We start from the raw sequence: 20,463 nt of genomic DNA on the forward strand, positions 1-20,463 counted from the left end.
CCACACATGTCCCTTGTCAAGAAGCCTTACGGCATGTATCAATTCATAACTGTAAGAAAATGCCTCTTTTTGCATGATCACCTCCATGTTTTTTGGATTGATGATGTTGGTTTTTGACTCTGTGCACTGTGAGCCTGCTAACCAGGCGCCAGTGCATGTGCTCTAACCCCTAAAAACGTGTCGAATTGGCTAAAAATACTAGTTGCCACATTTACCTTACCTGTAAGTCCCTAGGATATGGTACCCAGTGTACCCAGGGCCCGCAATTTACATGTCATTAGTGGACGTCAGCACATACTGTGCATCTAAAACATGACTCTAGGCCTGGTAGTTTAAAACTGCCATTTCAACCAGTTAAAGAGACCCTTTAAACAGGCACTTTACCTTCCTTTTAATTACGTGTAAGTCAAAGGATGCCCTAAATGCCCACAGGGCACAATGCTTTTTATATAAAAAGAAGGACATATGTATACAGTGTCGTTTTCCACTATGGCAGGACTACCTCTCCCATGGGAAAGCACTGGGTTACATTAAAACACATTATAATGAAACATATCAGATTGGCAAAAGTTAAGACCATGGTTCAAGAACTCAAATTAGTAGTGATTTAAAGCCTAATCTGATGGTAAAGGCAGATTTGAAATTATTATTTTAAAAATGCCACTTTTATAGAGTTGGCTTGATAGCAATCAAACCTGCACAAAGTCGATCACTCCTGGGTTGCTATAGGTCAGCATGTCACCTCAGGTACTCCACTCTACTTCAAGTGCACTTAGATTCTTCAGGTGACCCTTGGCCCGTAACCAAGGGCAGCCCTTTTTGAGGTAGTATCCTTGAGACTGCCCTCAGCTCCAGTCTCTGTCACAGGGCATCACCTGCTGCTGTGCACTCTCCAACCTGGACTTCAGAAGGATGCTCACTCTCAAAGTTCACTCTCGCTCCACCAATGCCCGGGCTCTCCAGGCAGAATGTTTTTCCAACACTGCCTTGTTCCCCTACTCAACGCAGGCTCTCAGTGTGTATTGGCTGGTTTGTATCTCTCCTTGGACCTCCAGGCAGGATTGCTACCCTTACCTGCACCTGTGCAGTGATCAGCCTGCTCTTCTGCAGTGTCTAGGCAGGGCAGGCCTCAGCCTGTGCCACTCCTCCGTGCCTTGTGTGTGTGTTTCTCCATATTAGTCCTTGATCCAAGGGAGAACAACCGCCCATCTCAGACATTCTACCATGGGCTCCAAAGCCCACCTCCAGTTCCTCTAGTGTCTTCCGGATGCACTTGATAGTGTATGTAGCAACCAAGGTCCCCTGCTCTGCAGACCCAGGCCTCATGGACTTGTTTTCCACTGTGACAGGGTTGGGTGCCAGAATATCTTTTCTTTGCTTTCCACAGGCTCTTTTCTTCTAAGATGGCTTTCATGATGGGGACCATAGCTTATGTTATGGGGGTATGGCCTGCCATGATTATTTAGGATTTGGCGGTGTTGCTAGATGGCCAATCTTGCCGGAAACGCCCGTCTACATTTCCATACATATGCTTATGGCTCCCAAGCACAAAGTGAACTGTACAAAAAACTCAAAGAGAGCCATTCCATCATCATGGCATTTCAAGACCAAACATTTTATGAAAGATATTCCCTTAATCTGATCAGAGCCACAACAGACCCTCTGGTACTTTGGCAGGCTTCCTGTGAATTGCTCAAGAGCCTGGGCTCCTCTCTAGAGACATGTCACAAAGTAAGAAACACAGGGGTAATATTCAATACAGGCCTTTCATTCACACCACACATTAACACCATAGTCGGTAGTGTTAACCTATAATTGTCCATGCTAAGGAGGTCACTTTCACTAATGCAAATCCAATTTTAAGTCAAACTCATACGAGCCCGAGCCATGCATGCAAACCTTGTTACAGGGCCTGGGTCAGCGAACTGAAGCGCGGCCCTTCATAGGACCAAGACAGGTTTCAAAGTTTAAATAAAATATCCAGCAAGGGAAAATAAAACACAACTGATCCAGCAGCTGGCACCATGAGGTGGTATTCATCAAGTTAGCGGCATCGACATTAACAAATACGGCAGGTGTGTTTTAAATTCTATAAATTAAAGTTGCAGCACAAGTGTGGTCATTAGGGCTCATCTGTTCCCCCCTTCTCACAAGCATGGTACTTGTAATACTGGATAGGGTGCCTCATTGCGCCTTCATCTGAACTTTATCTCCTTCCACTATGCCAGTTTTGGGCTCTCCTTCACTTTTCAAGATTCAGGGAGATGTGTTTGGAACTTCCCAAGCATCTAAACAAATAACTACACCAAACTTGTGGACCTCTATGAAAAGGTAAATCCTGAGAAACAAGACATGATCAGAAGCTACGGGTATGTTAATTTTCATTGAACACCACCAAAAGACTTCTATCATAATTCAAATGCAGGGTCACTATATTTTATTCGTACACTGGTGTGTCTCAAAGATATTCTACAATTAGAGATGTAAATCTTACATTGATTACATATTTTGGAGTAACTGAGCTTGGAGGGAGGGAACACCTAAAAATGACAATGCTATGGCAGCTAAAATTTCCATACATTGACACATGAGAAAGAAGAAACATTCTCCATATGATCTACAGACTGCCCCCTTCCAGTGCGTTCGAGATCCCACCATGAATGAAGTCTGAAGGGGTTGTAGGTCTGCACATCTTCATCAAGACCAAGGGCCTGATTTAGATCTTGGCCTGATTTAGATCTTGGCGGACGAGTTAATCCCTCACAATAGTGACAGATAAACCATCCACCGAAATATAAATCCAATAGGATATAATGGGATTTATAGTTCAGCGGACGGGATATCCGTCACCGTTGGGACTGAGTAACCCGTCCGCCAAGATCTAAATCAGGCTCGAAATCTGTGTGTTACTGATTAGTTCTCTAAGAATACATTTCTGTTCGCCAGTGATAAATAGTTCAAAAATTGCAACACAATTTACCAGTAAATGACCCAGTGAATAACTTGGAATACATATTAGCTTGTCCTCAAGGCAGCCACTGATTAGTTATTTGAATCTCCAGTTAATTGTAAGTGTTTAATTAACACACTTTAGAAAAGGTTGATTTGCATCTTATGGTGGGTCCTGCAGTAGATGGTGAGCAACTGAGCTTTGATTGACACACACCAGCAAAATAAAGTTGATATTTTTAACGACTAACAACACATGGCACACGATGTTCTTTGCACCTAAGACACGTGTCTGTAGATGCCATCAGATGTTTCTCGAGAGCAAGAGAGGGAAAAGCACACACGTAGAAAGATGGAGTAAGATAAAGATGGAAAACCTGTCACAAAGTGAGAAAGCAGGAACCAGCAAGAGCGAGCTAAAGGGGCAGGTAGTGTCTAGTACTGGATTAAAGAGGCCTGAGGTGGACTGAAGACTACGGAGATATTTCATAGCACCAGTCGCCGGCTCATGAGCAGAGCTTTGGGCACCGCCACTTTTTCTTTTACAACTTTAGCATGGGGTGCCTTATGGCTGAGCCAGCCCGCCCATTCCTGGTGATCTATGTGAGGTCATCCCTGATGTAATTACTAATAACATTGTGAACAGGATAAGCAAAGGAAAATATTTAACGCTGTTCAAAACATTAACTCCAGATTTCATTGCTTTTAGCAGATTTTAGCAAATGTTTTTATAATTAATGTATACATGAATATACACAATACCTTTTTATATTGTCATTCACTGTACTATTCATTTTTAATGACACCATACATAGCAAGGCAATGCAATGCACCTTGAACAGAATTTCAAGTCTGCTGTCCAAAAAACAGTACATATCCCCAGGGGCGGCTTTAGGGCAGTGCGACCTGTGCAGCTGCACCTGCTGCTGACCTCGGGAGAGACACTGTGTTCAGAAATTACTTTTGGTTTTAAAAGCACCTGCGGTTTCCTCGGTGTCCAGCAGATTTCAGGCAACAATAAAAATGTCAAGAGAACTCTGGTGATTATTGTTCCTGCTAGAAAGAGATCCAAGTTTTGTCTAGTGGTAGTTTTGACTCACCATAAGATATCTCAGAGGGTTAATATGCCTGCCGCAAAGAACATGTACATGCAGATCACAGAATGGTAATCTTAATTGTTTTGTGTAGCATTTCCTATAGATTGATTTACACACGTAAGATGTATTGCCTCTGTATAACTTGTGTGTAAAGTAAAGTGCTCTGCCACCCAAGGGGTTGGTATGAGTAGCGTTATAAAACAAAAGAAATGCATGTGAGAGGGGGTTGTGGAGACATGAGTGGCACTGTTGGAAGGTGGTAGTGAGGGAATCTGTGGACAAAGAGGTCATGGGGGGGATGGCAAATAAATATTGTCACACTAGGTGCCTCCAACTCTAAAGCCGGCCCTGCATATCCCTTACAGTCACCATTGTGACTGCAATATTTTGCTCTTCACAGTGTAGCACCCCGTAAACACACAAATCCTGCAAAGAAGTTGCACACAATTAGTCAAAGGAAACATACGTGTCAGTATATTCTGGTGCAATGCATTGTATAGTTCTTTCATCACAAATATAATAAGGCTTTTGAGATGTGGTGTAGTGTAAATAATGATACCATGTAAGCGCTTGGTTGATCTATAGCCTCCTGTACAACATTGAATACACAGGCATTTACAAGAGTGAAGACTGACCTGTCCCAGCATGTCTGGTGCAATGGGAATGGCGGGCCAGATGGCCGAGTAGACGCCAAAGAACACCAGCCAGATCAGCATGCTTCCCCACACCGCCAGGTGGCTAAACTGCAACGAGAGAACAGCCAGAGTGACCACTCCTAGTTCAGGTTCAGCACTGTCCAAGGTATCCAGTTGTGTTAACTTTAGAATGTATTTTCTCTGAAACCCCGTGCGCTAGGAGACAAAATGCTCCAAAAAGCAGACTTTAGGCAATTTCCTGCCAGGTTTCAACCACTGGTTAAACAGAAATACATTGATATGCTCCCTCATTTAATTTTGAATTTTTTCATTTTTCGAAATACCTGTAGGGGACAATAGTCCTGGAACAATTTTCAGAGTGGGGGTGCTGCCATCAATGTTACATCGCGCAAGTCATAGGGATTGTGAACACTCCAAGCGTCCCACAAAGAACAAGAGAAGCAAATGAGCCGCTCCCATTCAGCAGGAGAATGGTACGGGTGTGTGGTACGTAACCGGTGTTGAGTTTGCAGCACACTGTTGCAAATATATTACTAACGCATAGTGTGGTAGCGCACTGTCATTTACAGGCAGCACATTTTCCAATGAAATGGCCAATACATTTTCACAAATGTGCAGTCTTGCGGATAAAACTATATAGGGCACAAATAATAACAAATGTGAGATGGTTTTAGCGAGTATTTACTATTTAACCATCACGTAAAAAAGTGTCTTGATTTGTTTTGATCATAAAACACCTTTTTTTCCCCTAACACTTCGAATTTAGAAAAAACTAGCTTAATTTGAGCTTTCCTAAAGGGTGATTTATTTTAAAATGTCTGTACAGTTAATTTACAGGTATTTACATTTTATTGTGAAAAAACAGACATCCTACCTTTCCTTTCACACTCTGTGTATGCCAAGCAAGATTGTCACATAGTTCATAGTTCACTGTACAAAATACTACAAAATTGCACCCAGAGAAAGAAAAGTAAACACCAATCTCCATGTTAAAAAATACATAAGCAGCAATTTATTAAAGGACATAGCCTGACATTTGACCTTTGACTTTGAGCGCACTTCAAATGTGACAAGGTAAAAACAAAATTTAAAGGCATACTTATTTCTCATTCAACTTCTCAAGTCCAGCATGATTATTTTGTGGGTACCGCAGCATCCCCCACATCCCTACATCTAGCATCAGTGGTGTGGGAGGATTGAATTTAAGTGTAAGTGGCCACTCATCCCTCCGAGACTGTTTTAGGATCATTCTACCATTGCAGGATTTAAATGTATGTCTAGGTTTTTTTTTGCCTCACCTAAACCCTATTTTGAGCACAAGTCCTAACAAGCATTTGCAATGCAGTAGGTCTCGCATTTATGAGAGTTTAAGCTATTGGCATTGTAAATGACAATGCCTTTTATTTATGTGTTGTTTTTAAAACAAATACATAAAAGGCATTGTCATTTACAATGCCAACAGCTTAAACTCTCACAAATGTGAGACCTATTGCATTGCAAATGGGTTCGGTGCCGTGCTATATAAAACAAAAAAAGAGTTAGGAGAGAGTGTGTCCTGCCTCCAACAGCAGACAGGACAAAGCTATTTGAGAAAATAGTGCTCAGAGGCTGTATTTAAAGCATACCGAGTAACAACCCATGTAAGGGTGTCGCCATGGGAGGTTACAAAATGAGACAAGGCGGTACTAAGGAGGGACTACTAAGCCTATTGACCAATGAACAGACACATTTTAGAGTGGACAATGACACAAGCCAATGAAAAATATAGGTGGAGAGTAGGCGGAGCTTCAAGTCCCTACCTGAATACAGCATGCCTCAGAGCACTCGACCTAATAAAAATAGTGGGGGGACTAAATATGGTATGTAAATTCATAAGGACATCACAGGAAGTGACAGCACACAAATCATTGTGTAACTGAGCTCAGGAATAGATGAAGGCCAACAGAGATGTGGAACTTGCTATTATATCTTCAAATTACATTCAGAGAGCAAACAAATAGTGATGGATTTAGTTTCTTGAACTGTCAAACTTGCTTTTAATGCAGGTTTCTTTATACCGCTTCAAACTGCACATTTGCAGTACATTAAAGTACAGAAGGGGTAATGGTGTGAAGGTCTTCTCGGATAAGAGATACAAAGTCTTCCTGAACAGATAAAGAGGATGCTGCCAGTGGGAAGGGGGTTTAAACTCACCCTGAGGCCAGGTTTCACACATGCAGTGTTTGCAAATGCAGGCAGCTGCAGTGCTGGAGTACAAAGGTGAGGCCTCAAAGCCTCCTTCAGCCTCGGGTAAGGGAACGGAAAGGAAAGGTGAAAGGGAACCATAGGAAAGCCTAGATTATTTTTAAAAATGAAGGAAAGAGGGCGCCAAAGGAATTAGGCAAAAACAAAATACGTAATGAAAGAAAGCTGTTGACTAGTCTAACAGGGGCATTCTGTACGCTGCAATGCACTTTGATTTTGAATATTTTGCCACATGCATTTTATCAATAAACATCAAATGATAACAAGGACTTAGGAACATTTGCACCACTTGGCCAGCATCCCTTTCTTTCTTAATGAAGGGGCAGGAGGAGCAGGTGAAGCTAGGGACCTATACATTTGTACGATGTATGTTATTCCAAGAGACGCTGACGAATAACTTCAAAAACCAAGAGGTAAACCCTCATACAGCTACAGTGCGAGTATCCGGTTCACACCACATACCAGTTCTCCTACACTGCTGAAGAGCATCACCAGGACACAGGTTCCTGAGGCGGCATCATTACAACACACGAGGTGAATTCCACTGGCCACAAGGCCCTACATGGTGCACATCCCTGTGATGGAGTCAAATATTTTTGTATGTTCCCATTAGTTTATCGTCAAGGCTATTTTAGAATTTTCAGTAAACATTTTATATGTACGAAATATGCATGTCACAGTCTAACCTGACGTATTCAATACTGATGCTAACATAGGGAACAATCCAAACGCAATGCATTAAGATCTCATCAATCATCCTAAATAAATCTGGCATGCCCCGAATCCAAGCCCGGAGCTGCAAAGGATTCCCCTGAATGCAGAGAAGCTTGGAAACCGGATACTCAGAGACAGGGACGTCACTTCCCCTGCCCTTCATGCATTGTAACTGCTCGGAATGCTTGTGGACAGCAGGACATTTTTCCACAGCTTTAATATTATTCCGTCCTCCGCCCGCATCTGCTGGGGCGCTGGCACCGTCCCCGGAGAGCCCCGCGCGCTCCATGTAACACATACACTTGATGATGGAGACGAGGCTTAGCCATACGTCTCACACACCCATGGCATCCCGCGTGCAAGGACTCGCTTGCAGCTGCAATAATAAGGCCTCTGAATAGAGGGTTTAGGGAGACCTGTAATTTTGCCATGGTAAATCCAGTCGAAAATCCTGTCTCAGCTACAATAAAAGTTTCGAAAGCATCCAAAGTAGGGTAAAGGGACACACATTTTTTGTGGTGGAAGGTCATTTATTTTCCACTGTTTTTAAGTAAACAAATATGTTAACAATGTATTTATTAGGAGTTTTATGCTGTGCTACAGGTATCATTTCCCTTACTTCAGAGCACGCTGCAAAAGTGGTATACTCCAAGACTGCAACGTTCCAAAGTTTGGTATAGCATACTCCCAGAGCTCAGAAGAGTGGAGCCACAGTCCAGCGGAAAACAGCTGGCTCGCAAATAAAGAGAGGGGCAGGACTGGGGTCACAGGAAGATGCCGTTAAGAATCCAGCCCTGATGTGAAGTGGGTTCTCTGTCTGCATTTATTCGCTGGTGCGCCTAGATACCCTCACTGGTGACAAGTAGCGCTCTACAAATCTACTCCTTGATTGATTAAATACGAGGCTGTAATGGGTTTTTGGTTGTAGCTCGAGTCTGACCAGGAAGGGAGGTCGGTTTTCTGCCCTGCATCCTTTACATTGGTCTTCTTGACCCCACTTGGTGCCAGCAAAGGACTTTTAAGGCACGCTTTGCGTGGTTGTGTTTTCTAGGGTTTAATCTGTCTCTTGGCTTTGAGTTGATTGTACACTAAAAGCTTTATGGATTTCCAGTTGTAGTGTACAATTTACAAAAAAAACATATATCTGAGACCACAGATGTCATGGCTTAAGTGCAAGAGAGCTTCATATTGTGTTGCTCCATGTGTGCAATCGGAGGTCGAAGTGCATAAAGAAAATTACGGGAACTGCAATCCTGGGCACCGTGGGGCATGTTCAGCGAGTGTGGGGGGCAGGGGAAGAGATATAGCTAAAAAGAACAAAATATTCTCAAACATTTGGGTTGGCCTTTCACCTACAGGCAAAAAAATTAAAATTTTAATGCACACAGCTTAAATGAAAAATAAATGCAACTTCATTGTATCTGTAGGAAATGCATTTTTCTGGTAGGACAGCTCTGTTGGTTAATGCAAGCCCTTCTGATGTCTGTGGGTGTAACCAGATGGTCACCGGTTTCAATCCTAGTTGGTGCACTGGGGAAATAGTGACTTGTATTTATAGTGCTAAGAGGTCCAGGCCTGTGACAAAAAGCACTGTGAAAAATGTAATTCATTAGATTAAAAAATATATATACAATATCAGATAGGTGGCATACAGAGTAAATAGGCTGTCGCAAAATGTACAAAACCATTTTGTTTGCATGTTTACATTGTTTCAGAAGTTATGTTTTTAGTAATATGCCAATTGTACCTAGTGCATCAGTTTCCACTAAAATGACAAATTCCAAATTATATTAATGAAACTGAGCCCATGCTGGCTCCCAAATAGTCTTGAGGTGTTCTGATTAACCAATTGCACAGATTTACATTTCTTTCAGGCAACAGCGCCGTGGAGGGAAGGCTCATTGCGTCTTTAGCCACTTCTCCCTTCATGCTAGAAGTGTCCCTTCTCCTCTTTCAGCCTCTGGTGACTCAACCGTTCAGGAATGGTTGTTTTTAAATACAAGTGATGAGAATTGTTTTGACCAAACTAATAAAGCTTGGGAACCTTGTTCCCCCGTTCACCTGCCTACTACGATCTCTGCGTGTAGTGTATAGTAGGTCGGAGTCTCGTTATGGTTGAGTGTAGAACACAAATTTATTTTCTTTCAAATGCATGTTTTATTTTACCCAGCTAACATGTTTTTTCCAAAGAGACAGAGGACTTTTTCAAGGCTTAAGTAAAGAAAACTCTCAGGCCAACACAACATAGGCATGGAATGTAAAGAACATTAGGTACACACACAATGAAGCAAATACAAACACTGTAGTAATCCAGACATGTAGGGATAGACCAGACATGTAATGAAAATAAAAGGACCTTAGACAATTGGGGGAAATACATCACAGCACAGCACATAAAGCAGGGTATCTCCCAAGAATCTGCAGACATTAAGGACACTGCAGTAATCCAGTGAAAAGACCAAACACGGATATAGTTGTTGTTACAATTAAAACACATTCTCCTTTATTGTGGTTGTAAGGCCCTTGCAGAAATCCATAGTTGACGAAACGGTGTGCATATTGCGTAGCTTTTAATTCTGTTGGTCATATGTTAACATTATAATAAAGAGCAAGGTCTAAAATATATGCAGTGCACCCTTGACCATTACATGATGACTCTGAAGGTCTGAGGCTTGGATTAATTGGTCAAGTGGTTAGAGAACCTCACCAAATCGGACCTTTTTCTTTTTTAAGAAATTGACAAACAAGTTTATTTTTGCAACAAATTTCAATGTAATGTTTATAAAAAGCATAAAAGTAATTGGCAACCTTATAATTCATGTTATGTTTACCATTAGGCTTAGACCTAGTTTAGGATAAGGGCAAATGGTGCGATTGGGTTTAGTTGTGGGGTAAGATATAAGTCTTTGTTTGGGTAACCGTTAACTTTAGACCTAGATTTAGGGTTAGGGTAAGGATTAAGATTAAGGTTGGCGCTCAGTGTATTGTTAGGCTTAAGGATAGGGTAAGGATGCTCGGTAGTTTTAGGTGTAGGTTTAAGGTGTGGTTAAGCGCTACGCATACAGCTAGGCTTTAGGTATGGTAAAGGGTTTGGGGCATTCTTATTTGCAGGGTTATAGATAGGGTTTGAATCTTTGTAGCTAATCTGACAATATACTGGTGTCATTGTACTGTAAATACATTTTACACATAAGTAATCATGATAATGATAGGTCAATGTAGCACCTACTATGCTGTGATTTGTTGATGTAGTGACATATTTGGAAGTAAAGTGCTAGCACCACAGGATGGGAAGAAAGTTTTGACTCAATCTAATATACTGACTAAGGTTAGAGTATTTTCTCATCCTGAACTTGATATAGGCCTATGGGTGAAAAATGTCCATCTATGACCTATGGGGCAACAAACCATTTTCTGCAAAACATCCCTTAAATAATAGGATGAGAAATACAAGATAATTTGAAATCTGAGCATAATTCTATATTTCTATGCATTTTCACACATTTTATGATGGGAAAGACTGCATTTTGAAGGCATCTTCCACTAGCCCTTTCTCTTCCTTTCCTGTGTCATCCATGCCAAGGAATTGGTGACTTATGTGAAGAGTTAATCATATATGTTCACAAGCTAGCTACATGTTACTGTAAAATGCAAAAAAAAATGAGTAAAAAGCCTAGCCCGTTATTTTCCAGACTAAAAATGGGGCTAAATATGTTTGCACGGCTGCATGGACTAATCGCTTGTGATAAAGTAAGACATTAAAGTGTTTTCTGTCTGCAGTAAGATCTTTGTATTGAGACCCTTCTTTCTGCACTTCACTCAGTTCGCCACCTTTCACAAGCAATTACATCCATTCCAAACCCAAATACAAGCATGACTTCACTTTCCCTACACAGATTTTCTCTTTTTTTTTTTAACACAAGAGAAAATCCTCCTAATTGCTTAGGATAATAGACTCATCTGCAAATCTAAACACATGAATCACGTCTTTGTTGACATAAGAAATACTATGAATTTGACACTCAGCAATTATAGAACAAAACCAGAAGATTACTCACTTTTGTCCATGCAGTGGTTTCCAGGCCAGCCTTCAAACAGACGGTAACCACAACATACTGAAAATAAAAGACACAAGAGGAAGAAAAAACATCAGATTCAGTTTTTCAATCGTAGTCTAGGGTCAAAGTGTAGACATTTTAAAGAAATTGAATCTTTTAGACGCGCTACAGACTTACAGTGTAAACAATGTTTCCAACAAACAGGTAGTCTGTAACTTGTCCATTTGTAAATACTGCATCTGAAAAATACAGGAGAATAAACATATTTTATAAATGGTTAAGAACAACCTTCTTCAAACGTGTGCAACTTTACGGGCGCAAATATACAACACATTGTGATGTGACACACGTAGTTCTAGCAAGACCGATTGGTCTCCTTTCTGCCCAGTTAAGAATCACCACAAACATATTTAAACTAATATCTTCTCTTCTGCTGTCCCTTTATAATGTCAAAAACAGCCTAGAGTATGTCTAGTGTCAGCCATGAACACCAGTGATCGGGAGGTAACACAGATCATGTCTATAGTGACTGATGCTGAGGAGAAGCGGGCAACTACCTGTAAACTTTACTGAAAATAACCAAATTGACAATGCAAAATGTATATATTTTTTTGCAAACAAACCTTATTAGCATTTAATACAGTGGCAGAGGACAATCAGTGCAGTACACACATAGACTCCTAATGACATAACCATTCACGAGTTTATCAACCCCTGGGCGATCAATAAGAAACAGGAGTCATTGGCATGACCCAGGCCAGGGTACACGTACCAGAGAGTAATAATGCCCCATAGATGCAGAAGGTCTACAGAGTTATCATCCTAATAGAAAGGGGGACCAATTTCAAGTCATCCTTCAAGTGTGTCCTCAACCGCATCCCAGACTTCCCCTTAATTCCTGTGGTGCCCACTCCCCTCTGCTAATTTGGATGAATGGACCAGATGTAAGGGAGACAAGCACCAAAACCTTCCGTGCCTACTTGGGCCTTAACAGTGCCAAAGTGCCCCAGCAGGGCAATGGGGGTATAGACCAACCCTGCAGAGCAGCGCCAACCCAATGGTCAGACAGAGTCTAGTCCCAGGCCATCCAGCGAACAGCATCCACCGCCCCTAATCAGAGAGAGAGCAAGCCCTATCGACTGTGTCCCCCCGCAGGTTGGTCAGAATTGTCTCCCAGGCTCGTGAAGATTCTATATCCCTTTAGCCCCGACATGCCTCCCGCATCTGCGTGCCCCTTCACAGTCCGCCCAACGCAAGAGGTCTGCCCTACAGTGCCCAATACATGCTGCCTGCTTCCAGTGCATCGTAATCCCGCGCTTAGCCAACACTAGGGTCACATCTATGAAACAAGTTGTGTGAAGAGTTTAGCTGGCCAATTTAGGAGAGGGGGTCAGGGAGCGGTCCATAACTTCAGCTAGGAGGTGCACCACCTACGCCCAGTAGGAAGTTAAATGAGTACAGCTCCATAACATGTGTCAGAATGGCAATGAGGGCATTCAGGATTAGATGGCTGGAAACAGATGCTAAACTTCTGGGGTGTGAGGTAAGCCAGTGAAATATGTAATAATAGATAAGCTTGAAAGGGGCATTGTGGGAGATTTTGGGCACTACCTTTCACATTATAGCCCAGTCCCAAACAGTCACAAGGGAGCCAGGGTCTGCCTCCCATCTCTCGCATAATAGTGTGAATGTTGAGGGCACATCCACACGTATTGCTCAATATAAGCCTGAGACCACTCTGCGGATGTTAGCAGTATTACATAGTGATTGGAAACTATGGAACGGTTTCGGTTCCTTCCCCCGCCGCCCCCACAATTCATGTGCTGCTGTTGCTAGGGTGCCATATGGTAGGCACTGCCATGAAGGGAGGCCAAACCCCTTGCACAGATCGTCAAAGGGGCGCATCACGCCACCTGCATAAAGCACACTCACCGTATCCAAAACTGCCTCAGCCCAGTCCCTCAGTTGACCACTCTCAACACCTCTGACTCATGCAAGGAGGGCCAGAAGCGGAAGACTCGGGAAGTATGGGGCCTGTTTCCATGCTCGTCAGAGTACACTCGACCAGCAGGTCATACATCATGGAGCCCATTTAGGATTAAGTAGGAGGGTCCATAATCTGGCTTGGTTAGGGGCGTCTGGCAGTTCTAGCTGCCTCGGTGATCCCCATCCACGAAGCCATCCCATCCACCGCTGCAGCTGCGCTGCCAGGTAATAAGCCTCAAAGTCCAGGCCATTCATCCCCCCCATCTGTGGAAGGCTGTTGCAACTTAGCTAGTGCAATGTGCCGCTGACCCTTGTTCCAAACGAAGTCAATCCGGATCGTGTCTAAGTCTTGAAACATACTCCACAGTACCACATTAGGGAGGACCGTGAAGAAGTACAGGAGGCACGACAGTGCTATAATTTTAGCTATGGCTATCCTGCCCGCCACAGACAAGGGCAGCATTTTCCAGAAGCTCGTGCTCGCCTGGAAGACTGCTAGAGGCGGTCCCACATTCCTCTTCAATGAGTCTGGGATCATGCGTTACATCCGGAGTCCAAATATTGCACTGCATCTTGCTCCCATCTCATGCCGATAAGGTCAGTAGTTCAGTCTGACCTTCGCAATCTGGGAACAAGTTGGTCTTCAGCCAATTTACACGGAGGCTATAGATCCCCCCCGAAGGATGTGAGAAGACACACTGTCCTGTAATTTTCCATTGATAGGTTACCCAGATACAGCACCACGTCACCTGCATAGATAGAAATATAGTGTGTGAGGCCATGAGATGTAACCCCCACATACGGGTGTGCGTTCCAAGCTCTGCACGTCAGAGGCTCCACTGCAAAGGCAAAAAACAGGGGAGAAGGAGGGCAGCCCTGTTGGGTGCCCTTTTCTACTGCACATTGCTCAGAGATCACTCGTCCTGTTTTTTTCCATGCTACAGAGTGCACGTAGAGCAAGAAGGCCCATACAGAGCATGATGGCATGAAGAAAATCCCAGTCCAGGCTGTTGAATGCTTTCTCTATGGCAACAAATATGAGGCCAGCCCAGTCTGGCAAGGATGGGCCACTTCCCAGATATGCCAGTAAGCGCAGAATGTTAATTGCCGTGCTGCGGCTGGGAATAAACCCAGACTGATCTGTGTGGATCAATTTCCCCATGTGTGGCAGCAATCACTGTGCTAATACTCAGCTGCAAAGCTTATAATTGATCGTTAACATTGACAGCAAGCTGTTACATCGGGTCCCCGGAACCTAACAGCGAGCCATAAGGCAAACCTCAGCCAGAATCTCTTCCTCTAAAATGTCCCCCCAGCACTTCTGGCAGTAGTCGATTAAGAGGGAGGTCAGTAAGCCACTCATGAACATCTCAGTTCCATGTCGCAGGCCCCTTGCATACAGTCTGGCATAATAGTCAGGGAAAGAAAAGGATTGGTTAATCGCGGCCTGTGTATGGAGCCCCCGTTCCAGGGTGAAGAAATAGGAGAGGCCCTCCAGGGACACAACATGTACAAGCCAGCCTTCAAGAAAAGCAACCATGTCCATGCCCTCTGCTGTTTCAGTCATCCCAAACACTCAAATGTAGTTTCTGTGGGCTCGGCCCTCTGAGCCCTTCGACGGCTTTTCCAGTATCCAGACCCTCCCCAATACATACTCCGGTCAGGTCTGCAACTCCCTCATCGTTAGGACTATCTCCTGTAGGGTTGAATCTGTAGTTGTGATGCAGCCAACTAGTTTGCAATGGCCCGCTCTAAGCAGGCCTAGATTTGCTACCACCATGTTGATTTTGTGCTTCAAGGTCTCTTTCGAGTATCTGATGGCTATTAGGATAGAGTCCAACTTGTCCTGCGTGACTTGTACCAGACCTCCCAGAGGGCTAGGCTCATTTCCGACTGTGGAGGAGTCCCCCACAGCCGGCTAGGGTCTCCTTCCACTGGTGTTGGCGCCACATGATTTCTTTGGGGGGGGGTGGGGGGGGGTGGAGAGCAGAGCAACCCGGTGGTCTGAGCTCTAATTATTGAGGAAAAGGTGCAGTCCCATCTGGCCTAAAAAGAGAAGGGTGCTGTCCGGGCTACACTCAGGGTCTCGTCCAGCAGGCGGCAAAAGCAGCCCTGGAGAGCGATGGGAGCAACTGTAGGGGGGGCAGGAGGGCGTTACACTGGCCAGGAGTAGTCACAGCAGGCAGTAGAGTGGTCTAGGGGATCCCCGCAGCAGGTTTCTCAAGGGGGCAGGTACAGCACACATGTAAGAATGGGGCTGGTGTTAGGAACAGCCAACAAAATGTCTCACCAGTCACTGTAGTGCTGTCCCTCACTTAAGTAGGCTGCATGCAAGGGTTCAAGTCTTGGGCCCTCCCAGGGCTGCAGGACAGCGTTGTGAATTGAGGGTCACCTCTAAGAGTAGATGGCAGCAGCCACGGAGGCAAACCCGCCCCCGGGGGACCCCACAGTCGACCTCACCACAGCTCAGCCGCACGGATGTATGGAGGGTCAGAGGCCCTGCTCATCTGCTTTGCCCAACACCTTTTGTGGGCCCACAGATTCGATAGCAGAGGCTGTCCCCTTTTGCAAATGGGTGCGCTCACACCGCGGACTGCCACTGAGAATCATTTGCAGGACTGCCGGACAACGCCCCCCACCGCAGCGTGGTCTCCAGCCAAAGAGGTTTCACCACAAGGCCAACCATCATTGCTCCCGGTCTCTGCAGTGGTGTTAAATGTCGGGGGTGCGCTCCGCAGGCACTGGGAGCCCTGAGTTTCTCCGTGTTCGATGGGGGGCGCTCCCCCTGGAAGCCACTGTATGCGTCCCCATGCGGTGCCTCACAACAGAGGCCGCACTGCTGAGCACAACAAGCAGGCCCCAAATGATATTCCCCAGGCCTCCTCAATGGCGGCAGGCGCCTCTCCTCCCAGGTTGCGAGGTCCACAGGTCACATCAATCCACGCCCCACCAGGAAGATAAAGGGCTCAGCTGCTCACAGCGCCACGGCCCATGATAATTGTCACACCTCAAGGGCAGCCTCATATTCCCCACCGGTCAGCCTCTGGGGTCTCTCAGCTGTGTCTGGCACTAGGGGCAGGGGCGTAACACAGGGCCCCGCAGCCCTCGCAGTGCAGGGGGCCTCCAAGTTCCAGAGGGACCCTCCAGCACAGCACTTCAGCCGGAGTGCTCCTGATAGAGTCCGGAGGGGGCCCCTCCAGGTACCTTGCAGGGGGGCACCATCAATTATCATTACGCCACTGCCTAGGGGCCTCTCATCGCGACGGGCGAGGTCCCAGCAGCACTCCACAGGTCAGCGTCTGGTGTCAGTGGGCATGGGTGAGCCGACCTAGGACCCACCATCTTGGTTTCGCCTTGCGGCAAAGCCAAGGGCAGGCCATACAGTGGAACAGAAAAAGGCCCTGATCACCCCCAGTCAAGCAGGGGGCTCACAAGGCAGTGTTAGTCCGCTCCGAGGAGCAATTTAGATCAGGATGAGGCCGGATGAGGGAGCCCCACCGGGAGCTTCTATAGTTTGCGTCCTATCCCATCGGCGTTAGACCCAACGACAATGCATAATTGTTTCTAAAATGACTACTCAATTTATAGTTTCTACCCGTTTCATCCCGTGAGTCTTCTCCACAAAAACAAATCATATAAACTACTTTGTCTTCCTGGGAATACCAGAAACCTTTATCAGATAGGTCCAGCATTACCATGCACGGCCACTCGCGAAGTAAACTCGCTAACACCAAACTACCACCAGTAATTATAATGTGATTCCCACACAATACCACCCAAAATGTGGATGATTATGAAGATTTAGGCAACAGAAGCCCGCGGGGGCAGTATATTCACAAGTAGAAAGAAAAAATAAGACAAACTGACCATGCAATCCCTGAGCTCTTTCACCCTGAAAGGTTTTCCTTGGAGAGCAGAACATAAGCCTCCCAGTACAGGCCCTCAACAAAGACCACTTCAGATGAGTGTTACTACAATAAAACCAGCCCCGTCATATTAAGCATCAGCGTGGATGGGTCAAAGCAATGCTCTCTACAAAATGGATGCGAACCTGAATGGATTTCATCTCTTCAAATCATTTTCAAAATTACAAGTCACAACCTGAGAATGGTTTGAGGATACTGCGGCCCCCCTCTGAAGCCTGGTAAAGCTTACAACTTTCATCTCTCTGCCTCTTGGGACACACGTCATGTGCAGGACAAAAGTGCTGCTGAAAAGAATGTTTTCTTCTCCACGGTCCGTACTCGCATATAAACCACAGGGAACCAAGAAAAATAAGCTTTGGTCTTAAAAGGACCCTGTTTTGTAGCTTATGCTTTATTACACGCGCGCAAATGTTGCGTGGTTTTAAGTGCAAGAAGTTTGCTCTGTGTTTAGGAATTCACTGTGACCTATTGCACGTCGATAATAATTATGGCACATTGTCCTAGCATGAGACACGAAAACATTTTTTAAAAACCAATTCTAAAACAAATCACTGAAACACATTGTCTCATAAATCTGTGAATTTAAGGCCAAACTACATCAGCTCTGTGGCATGAATAGCTCCGTTGTTAGAAAAAGCACAGAAAAAGCTACTTAAGGGATTCACCAATCCTCAACTATCTATTACATACATACCCAATGAAGTATCACTGTATACTTCTTCTAAAGTCATGTATACCAATTTTACTCTGCATTTTTCCTTCAGGGGCACTTCATTCTTTTCAAGAGGGGCTTGAATGCAGGTGTGTTTGGCACCAATATCATTTAACACTACTGTATGTCTACAATAATCAAGTCTTTATCTTTATAGCTAGTTATCTGTTGAACTCTGCAGCATGGATTCTATTCAAAAGCAATTTAGAAAGAATCCTGAAACATAAGAGGCTGAACCAAGCCCACATGCCCACTTGAAACCATCAGGCTGAAGACATCACAGAGAAGGACCACTGCAGTCGTTAAGGCCATGTCCCATCCAAACACATCCACAACATCATCCAGCTTCCTATTGGATACTAGTGTGATATCCTTGATGAAATAGGAGATGGACCCACCTACATAATAAATCAATGGGATTTTTTTTAAATGTAAAACGGTAACAATTGTTTCTTCCCTAGAGACCAAGCAGATATGTACAGGAGTACATCATGATGCCTCATCTACCGTGATTCATTGCTTTACTGGTGACCTGACTTCTTGTGCTGTTTTATGCAAAAAAAAAACATTAAAGTCTTATCGTATGTAAATCAGAAAGGAAACAGGAGAAAGGATCTGTGAGGATAACATGACAAGATAGCAAACGACGATGATGATTATGTTGACATATGTTGACGTGGCTCTTTGGGTAAGACGGAGCAGCATGGTTTAGCTCCCCCTCAAGCCCCTCCCCCCCCCCCCCTCCAGCGCCTTGAGATCCTCACGGGTGAGTAGCACGCTTCACAAATCTCCGACTCATTGATTGATCACCACCCAGTCCATAGCTCTAAGAAATAAAAAGATTCTGCCCATATCTTACTATGTGGAGTTTCAATATGTTTGCTGCTAGAGTAATAAAGCGAGGTTTTATATTGAAATTAAGGCTACCATTTTACAGTTTGTGAGCATAGTAAATAACGGCAGTTAGCACGGTAAATCAACTAACTGCATTTTTCGAAACAAACCCAGTTGCCTCATCCTTTTTATGTATGGTTCTCCATATTACATGTTATCTTTATTTGTGGTAGAAAGAAGTAAGAGGGTTAAAGAAAGAACTACTGCAGCTCAATTATCGTTCATTGCCACCACCCAGTCAAATATACCTATAGCGCCTAGGTTATTAGTTGGTATCCGGGGTTTGCAAAACTGGATTCTGGCAGTCAGGTGTTTTATTTGCCAATTTCTTTTCTGTGACATGTCTTCATTTGTAGTTTGTCCACTGTTCAAGCCACTGTTTGTTGTTGCTTCTGCAACTACTTTTGGTTCACTTTTTCTCCCCATAAGCACCTATGCCAATTATGTATGTTGGTTTATTTCAGTCTGGCATATCCACATCTGCATATGCCAAGTCGAATCAGCATCAAAACTCCCTTTGATCAACTGTGCATCAACAGCATCCTTGCCTTCACATCTTTCACGTTAAGTGTCAAGAATCTTATCTTTCCATGATGGAAAATGTCCTCTCTTTAAACAGTGGTTATGAGAATGTTTGTGGGAGTAAAGGCAACAGAGGTAAGAAAAGAGATGAGCATAGCACCAAATATCAAACTGTTAAAAAGGCTTCCGACTAAGGGCCTGATTATGAGTTTGGTGGACAGGGTTACGCCGTCACAAACGTGATGGATATCCCATCCACCATATTACAAGTTCCATATGATATAATAGAATAGTAATACGGCGGGCGGGATATCCTTCACGTTTGTGACGGCGTAACCCTGTCCACCAAACTCGTAATCAGGCCCAAAGTACTGCAACTCACTGTGATTTATTTAATAACACAAGTACTGAGCTGCTGCTGTAAGGCTACACACAATTCTTTTTAGAAAAAGTATGGTAACTTAATTATAACAGAAATCATACCTAACAAGCATTTTCTGAAAAGAACATTTATGCACTTTATCAGCCAAACTTTAGAACGTGAATTAGTTGCCAAGTAAACACTGGCCAGAGCCTTAAAACTTGAGCGAGCCTTGGTTGAAGAGGCCATTTCCCAAGGAAAACTCATTTGTCTGCTATATTACATCATTACATAGGCAGAGACCAGTTCTCCTTCAGTGAGTGACCTGTCTATCTATCCGCTAT

The 20,463-nt window shown here is 44.2% G+C and overlaps 1 protein-coding gene across 3 annotated transcripts in view; it reads right to left on the reverse strand.

Moving 5' to 3' along the window:
- Positions 1-20,463, reverse strand: part of ATP8A2 (ATPase phospholipid transporting 8A2) — a 2,139,258-nt gene that overhangs the window by 406,835 nt on the left and 1,711,960 nt on the right. For all 3 annotated transcript variants that reach the window (XR_014967690.1, XM_085621612.1, XM_085621613.1), the window contains exons 31-33: positions 11,896-11,957; positions 11,719-11,775; positions 4,682-4,789 (exon numbers count right to left, since the gene is read on the reverse strand). Coding sequence is in view for 2 of the 3 variants with exons in the window: in XM_085621612.1 (XP_085477738.1) it covers positions 4,682-4,789; positions 11,719-11,775; positions 11,896-11,957 (227 nt within the window). In the remaining variant the exon portion in view is untranslated. The remainder of the gene's footprint in view (positions 1-4,681; positions 4,790-11,718; positions 11,776-11,895; positions 11,958-20,463) is intronic.

This window comes from Triturus cristatus, chromosome 8 (assembly GCF_964204655.1).
Source record: "Triturus cristatus chromosome 8, aTriCri1.1, whole genome shotgun sequence".
Lineage (NCBI taxonomy): Eukaryota > Metazoa > Chordata > Amphibia > Caudata > Salamandridae > Triturus > Triturus cristatus.